The following is a 7202-nucleotide window of genomic DNA, read 5'->3' as shown; positions in this document are numbered from 1 at the left end:
CGCCCAAACCGCGCCGCGCCGCGCGGCGGCAGCTCCCCTCCCTCCATCGCGGCCTTGGGAAGGGCGTCGGGCCAGCTCCCCTGACACACACACACACATATATATACATATGTATGTATTTTTTTAAAATTAGCAGAGGGGTAGGAAAATTCCACCTTTTTCTTCGCTCATTAAATATTTGCCTTCGAGGCCTTGCCCGCGGCGCAGGAGGAAAGCAAACAGCTGCACAGCTTGGCCTCAGTTTCACCACAGGGACGTGACACTGAGCGCTCGAAAAGCGGGTTTCCGTGCCCAGGATCCCCCCACGTGCGGCGGCCTTGCAGTGGCCGAGCCCCCCTCTCYCCASCCCAGCCGGGGGGCTGTTCGGCTGCTCAGAAATAGAAGCATTTAATTAGAAAGCCACCGACCATTTCAAAGAAATAAAGGCCTCTCTGTATGCTAAAACCCCCCTCAGCTGAAGCTGGTGAGACTAGTTGAGCAACACATCAAAACCTTTAAAATTCAATSATGGTTACCTGCACAGGTAACCAAAGGAGACAGAAAACACATGCCACGACAAAGCACGGTACAAATAAAGAATTCGGGGAGATGAAGCAGGAATCAAGACTGCAGAAAGCATTCAAYCGGGGCCAACTTCATGCAAGAAAAACATAAAGATTGTGGGCAACTTCATCCACAAACATTTACAAGAAAGAAGGAAAAAAAAAACAGCCTTCACTTCTTTCAGCAGACAGGTAAACACGCGAAGAGAGGGAAGGGGAAGCACAAGCAGGGCTGCAGCACAGACGGCAGGACCGAGCGGAGACGTAGGCGGCGCGCTCCCAGCTGCAGGGCTCGCACGCTTCCCATCGACTGCCCGCTACCAAAGCCAGTCAGAAGTCCAACAGCCTTTACAGCAGTTACCCCCAAAGAATAAGTATTTTAGCAGCTCATGATAACAGAGTTAAGATGTTTGCTTGTGAAGTGTACAGAAACRGAGGAGATCTGAGCTGTGATACAGGGCTGGTCCTAGGTGGGCTAGAACCAGATGGGAAGATAAAAAGCAGAAGGTTTCAGTGCAGCTGTGTCATATTAGAAAAATGAATTCAAGTTGTGCCATGCTGAGATACTCTTCTATAAGTAACTCAAGGCTCAGTAGCACTGTTTACATTGCACAGTRAGTGAGTGGGCCTGTCTAACTTGCATCCAGGAATTTTCAGAGCGCTCCTGAGAAGCCACCTGGTGCCYTTCCTCAGTCCCAAGGCGTAAGGGAAACGTCAGACTGTGCACACKCACCAGCATTCATAGAAAGTAAACAGACTGACTGGAAAAATGAAGAAAAACTATCAATGCCCCAGAAATGCCAGGGAGAGCAACTGGGTGATCAGTTTTCAATTTTTTGCTTATAATTGCCATCAATCATAACAGATTTAAAAGGCACATCATACTGAACAGATTTAAAAGGCACATCATACTGAACTAAGCAATATTTCTGAGAAGATTAGATGCTTGTTTGTAAGCAGGCAGATTTCTGTAAGACCTGAACTTGGTACCAAACTGCATTCTGAGACTCAAAGAAGAAACCAAAAAATACCACGGAACTTGTTTAATCAACTAGCTTAATAAAAACAGATCTCCAGGTAGCTGTAAATGGTAAACCGTAACTTCTTTAATTGTGTAGGTTCCTGAGATCTTGAAGGGATTTCTTGACGTCGCATACTTTTTTCCCTTCTGCAGTAGTCTCCTTGCAGATCAGGCTGACAGCGAATGGATGGATTTGCAAGAACAGCGGCTGAGCTTGCGCCTATGCAAACAACGAGCTCAGCCGCTGTGCAGCACGCACAGCGACCACACGCTCATCATCCGTGGCCACGGGGTCCTGCRGGGCTGGGCACCCTTTCTGAGGCACTGGCGATCCCGAAGTAACAGCACAAGAAGAAAACCAAACCCTTGGGGACCCTGGCAGATAACGAACGCGAGCACGATGGTGGTCACGGAAGGGCTGCTCTAAGGACCTGTGCATGCTTTCACCAGAGGGTCACCTGCTGCTGGGAACGATTCATCTGGGCTCTCAATCACCGAAAGTCAAAAAAAGACAAAAGTGACCTTTCAATACTCTATGCCAACCACTCTGGCCAACTCGCAGCCCGCACAGCGCAGGGGCTGCTATGCTCTCCCTCTGCCAGCTCATGAACGCATGGATCAGTTACTCYGGCAAGTTCGATACAGTGAAATATTTACCTTTATGTTTTTAAAAGCAACATAATCTGAATTCTTTGGCCTGCAAGTGGGAGACAATGTAGTCTTACCCAGGAGCTGCTCTCAGGACATTAATGCCTCTGCAGCTGCGTTAGCAACAAAATTATCAGGGTAAATCAGCAATTCTCAGAGCACAAAGCCCTTTGCTGCAAGGGCTGGATCCACTCGAGCAGGTACAGACCGTCCTGAGCTTGCTTTGCCCTCGCCGCTCCCATGCTGGCACCCCAAATAACGGCGTGGCTCTGAGCCAACATGCCCACCAGCCACCGCCAAGCTCGGGGCCACTGGTGCCCACCCCTGCGAGAAACGGCCTCGCGGACAGCAGCGAGCGAGAAACGCGTTGGAACAGGGCTGAAGACTGCCTTAACCTGGGTGTCCTCGTCAAACAGAGGGGGAACGTGGCAAATGGGATTTTGTGATAGAAGAGAATGGGGAAAGAAGACGTGTACATGGGTGCAGGGACAAAGAGGGAGCACAGTTTTTAAAACCACCTGTCTTGAACAGCTAAGATAGGGGACAGAAAGACAAAAGCCCATCTGATCAGAACACGTATCCTGCATACAGAGCTGAGTTCTTACCAGAAATACAGCAGCTGCAGGCAATGGGCAGCTGGATTAAAATATATATATTTTTTCTTCCTAGCAAATTTGTGTTTTCGCATACTGTAATGCAGTTAAGGACCAAGATCTAAATCTGGCTGCAAGAAAAAAGGTCTGAAAAGCATGCTCTGCCTGAACACAATCTTACAAACCTGAAATGCTTTCACACAAGTGGACTGGTTTCACTGCAGTTTATTTTCCTGAATACCGCTTTCTRATTTTCTTTCATTATCTAATTGAGACATTGACACTTTCAGGACAAAACCTACAGTTTTGAAATACCCTTTATTAAAAACAATCAGAACAAACAAAAAAAAATCAAAACACTATTTCGATAGACCAAAACAATTTTTTYTCTCTCTCTCCCCTCCCTCCCCCCCAAATTACTCTTTCAAAGCCTGTGAAACACAATGTCTGAGGGTAAAGCTATACCTGTTCTGGTAACTGGAGAAAATACACATGGACCTAGGCATAGATGTTTCCTTGTTACTGAAGTTGTACTCCATTTTTTGCTTGCTCCTCCTAAATCTATTCCAGACACTAACACTCAGACCTCTTTTCTGGTCAAAAATCATCCTTTCCCTTACTAACCCTCCACTGCTTCTTGCTTCTCCTCCAGACATCAAACAAATGCCTTGATATCTTTCAATATTTTTCATAATTTAGCCCTCCAGGCCTCTCTCCCATAGTGTCCTACATACACAGGAGCAGCTCAGGGGAGAGGGAAGACAACTGAAAAAAACATAGAAAAATCTCTCCAAAAAGACAGTGTCCTTTCTTTCTTCAGTTCTTAAGGCTCACCATACAGTACCTCAAAATGCTGCCAGCAAGCTTAGGAATCAAGGTTTTGATACTGTAACCAAACACTTCATAGGTACTGCACCCTTCCACTGATGGAAGGTTTCATCTCCCTGCCAAATTTGGTGAGGACRTGGAATCAAGCTCACTCCTTTTTCCATCCATGTTACAATGCTTAGAGCAGGGGCCCCACTGGCACCTGCAAAGGAACTGGAAAACTACCCCAAACTTGTGGGACAGTTGGTGGCCAAATACTGAAAAACTTCTTTAAAAGTCTCTCTTTAAGCTGTCCRAGAGAGATGTATACTTGCTGTGGCTTACTCCCAAAATAATTTCAAAAGTCTAAAAGCTACAGTAAATACTTTTAGAACTATTTCAGACTTGGGAATTTATAGCCAATCAACAAAACAAAGAAAAGCATTTGCAAGAGTTAGATTCCTTTCACATAACATTAAGATGATTATTTGATCTCTACACTGGTAAAGGAGACACATGGTTCTATGCCAAGATTCTGGCTTGGTAAAGGACTGCACTAAAATATGTTTGCCAATTTTTAGCATTAATTTAATATTACAAAAATTCCAATTGAAATTAATTCAAACTGTCTCTTCTCAACAAAAAGAAGGCAAGGCGCTAGAAGCATCATGCAAAGCTTTTGCTTACAGTCTTGCTTCAGGAGCTGGGACTACTCCATGATCTGGCCCAAAGCAATGGAATCAGTAAGTGCCCAGCACTTTCAAAATACATTTCATCATTAACCAGTCTCAGCTTTCCAATCTGGATAAATACTTTGAAGTTGTACTGTACTACAACTGGGCTGAATTAGCTTCAGGAATCTTTGAACTTTAAACAGCCCAGAACATAATTATTAAATCAGAGGTCAGATAAAGAAAGCCTACTTTCAGAAGCCCCATTTCCCATTCAAAGCCRTCAAATGCTCTAAATTAAGAGGGCAATTATCTTTCAGCTTCACAGTAACAGCTACTCTTTGTGTCATTTCTTCCTACGGCTGAGCTTTCAACAATAAGAACTGGAAAAGAAATTTGGCAATACTGAAAAGCATGCTGTTGAAGCCTGCTTAATGACTTTGAATCACTTTTCTGTTTGGATGAAACRTTCTTTTTTGTTAGGGATACAAACGGCATTAAAATCATACTACTAATGGAAAATGACTGTATGAAATTTGGATACGAGCGTGTAATTTGTCTTCCATAYACTTCAGTACCTTGGATTATTTACTTCATTGCCAGTCTAAGCATTTGCTAAGTCAAAGTAATTCCTGGCAGGCAATTTCAGCRAGCACATGCTAATCAGTTTTAAAGTCACGAAGAAACATCATGTCTGTATTGGGCACTTTTACAGGGTTACCATCAGCTTCTGATGACTGGCAGCTATTAGGAAAGGTCACAGAGAGGAGCACAGAAACCCTCCAGCCAGCCTTGACATAAGCCAGTGAGCTCATCTGTGTTGCATTCACAGGGTGAATTCAGCTGGACCCAGAGGGAAGGGTTCACAGATAACAAAGACAACCATGTGGGGTAAGCAGAGACTCAACGGGACCAGCAACTGATCAAACCAGGAAACAGCCTCAACCGTGATCCTGCTGGCGCTCCCTCTGTGGGGGGGTAACACCAAGGAGCTAGATGCCTGCAGCGACTGAGGCCTTCTGAACCTCTAGGACAAGCTGGGTCACACCAGCACAGCGGGCCTCATGCCACATTTGATGCAGAAACTAAGTTTCAGTCCTGCACTACTTAACTTTTAAAAGCTAAATCTCCTTAAAAATGGACTTTTTTTCTTGTATTTCCAGAGGACGAGAGTTTGTACTACTGAGACTGCCTGTGTGGCTTAAAAAAAACCAAACCAAAGACATGGTACAACAGCTCTAGTGTGTGGCCTCAAACAGGCTGGTGAACATTTAGCTGAGGAAAGCTATGCCAAGACTCTGAAAGCAACTTGATTTTAAAGTCTAGTTTTGGCCATAGCTCTCTTCATTCTTTTGAAGCTTTTTAATTAAAAATACAGTTAGATCTGTACTGTATCTGCTGTGGTTAGAGGCCATGGGAACATGATGATTCACACACACTTAAGAAACCCTTTGTAAAGGATTTAGCATTGTGCATTGTGGTAGTTTGTCACACAACGCCAAAAACACAGAATTAAAATTATAAATAATTTTATAAATAAAATTATAAAATTATAAATGCAGCACTTGAAGACTTATCTTTTTAACTTGATTTTTCTGCTTCTAAACTAGTTGCCAGAGACAAATGTGAGAGTGAACTTGTGAGGAATCCCATGCCAGAGGTGCCTTTACTAGCTAGGACTAGGCTGCCCTTTCCTTTTTCTCTGCTATTACTTTGTGAGTTCTGTCTGACAAAGACCAAAGAATAAAACATCTCCTTTAAAACCCACGCTGAGGTTCCTGACAAATTTCTCAACTGAAAAGGTTTACCAAAAAAATAACTTGTTCTACCATAGCATATCCCATAACTGACTCTAGTGAAGCCACCTGCCCAGCCAACGTGGGCTGGGTTTACTGCAATGGGTTTCTACACGACAAAAGAGGAAGAAAGCCACTACATGATCCTTTGTTTTTCCYCTTGTGAAATAAACTTGAAGGGTGAGCAACTGACAGGAAGAGGCAGAACAGAGAAACATGTGCCTTCTGGGTTTTGAAGGAGTGGGGTGAAAGGAACTGACTGTCTCTTGATCACACGGGAACAGTCCCTGGAGGAAAGGCTGGAGGGATTGCCCGTGTACACGAAGAGACCTGGAAGGAGCCCCAATTCTCTTCAGGACTAGTAGCGGAAGTGTGTCTCTTACTTACGTGCACTTTCATTTCATTAGCTACTGTTGTTGACATCATGACACAACAGATGATAGTCACCAGGATGAAATAAAGCGCATACATGAAGCGGGTACTTGTTGACTGCTTTATCTTGGGGCAGCATTTGCAGCATAAGGAACAAGCAGCGGTACCACAGCAGCAGGCCAGCTGGAAAGCAAGACAAAAACATAAGTCATTCCATCATCATTGCTAGGTTTCCAATGCCTAAATCAAAACAGGGAAGCTGGGAGACTTCCCAAGAAGCTCCAGAATTTAAGTCATCTCCTCCCATCTGATCAGTATTGAAGTGCAAACAGGTTGTCCTGCTTATCAAGTCATCAGGTTTAAACATACCAATTTCTAGTTTCCCCCCATATTAAGAATGAAGCTGAGTATGAACTGCTCCTGATTGCTTAATCCTATTTTCCAATACCTCTATGCAGTTTATGGTCCTGGYATGTTTTGCCCAACAGAACAGTCACTGCAGTGTCAGGCCTCTCTTTCCTGTAATACACCCTCCCGCCTCTACGGTGAACAAACAAATCTGGGCAAGAAGGACACAGATTGCAGATGTTTGCTTTTAGTGTACAGAAAAGATGACTGTTTCTGGTACAAGCAGGAGATGGGTTTTACTTCACGACAAGCTGTATATTTGTCTTTTCAGTTCAAAGTCATGCTGTACTTTTTAAGGTGTGGTAAACACATACAGGAACACACTTTTTCTTTGCCACAAACTT

At 44.1% G+C, this 7202-nt stretch overlaps 1 protein-coding gene across 1 annotated transcript in view; it reads right to left on the bottom strand.

Moving 5' to 3' along the window:
* Positions 1 to 6629, bottom strand: part of SERINC5 (serine incorporator 5) — a 20742-nt gene extending 14113 nt beyond the window's left edge. The window contains exon 1 of the mRNA XM_085322375.1: positions 6466 to 6629. Within this exon, the coding sequence (XP_085178501.1) occupies positions 6466 to 6549 (84 nt within the window). The 5' untranslated portion in view covers positions 6550 to 6629. The remainder of the gene's footprint in view (positions 1 to 6465) is intronic.
* Between the last annotated feature and the right edge of the window lie 573 nt (positions 6630 to 7202).

Source organism: Rhea americana, unplaced genomic scaffold (assembly GCF_003343005.1).
Source record: "Rhea americana isolate MKP2758 unplaced genomic scaffold, rheAme1 scaffold_77, whole genome shotgun sequence".
Classification (NCBI taxonomy): domain Eukaryota; kingdom Metazoa; phylum Chordata; class Aves; order Rheiformes; family Rheidae; genus Rhea; species Rhea americana.
Note: the sequence above shows the minus strand (reverse complement) of the source record. Positions and strands in the feature narration are given on the sequence as shown.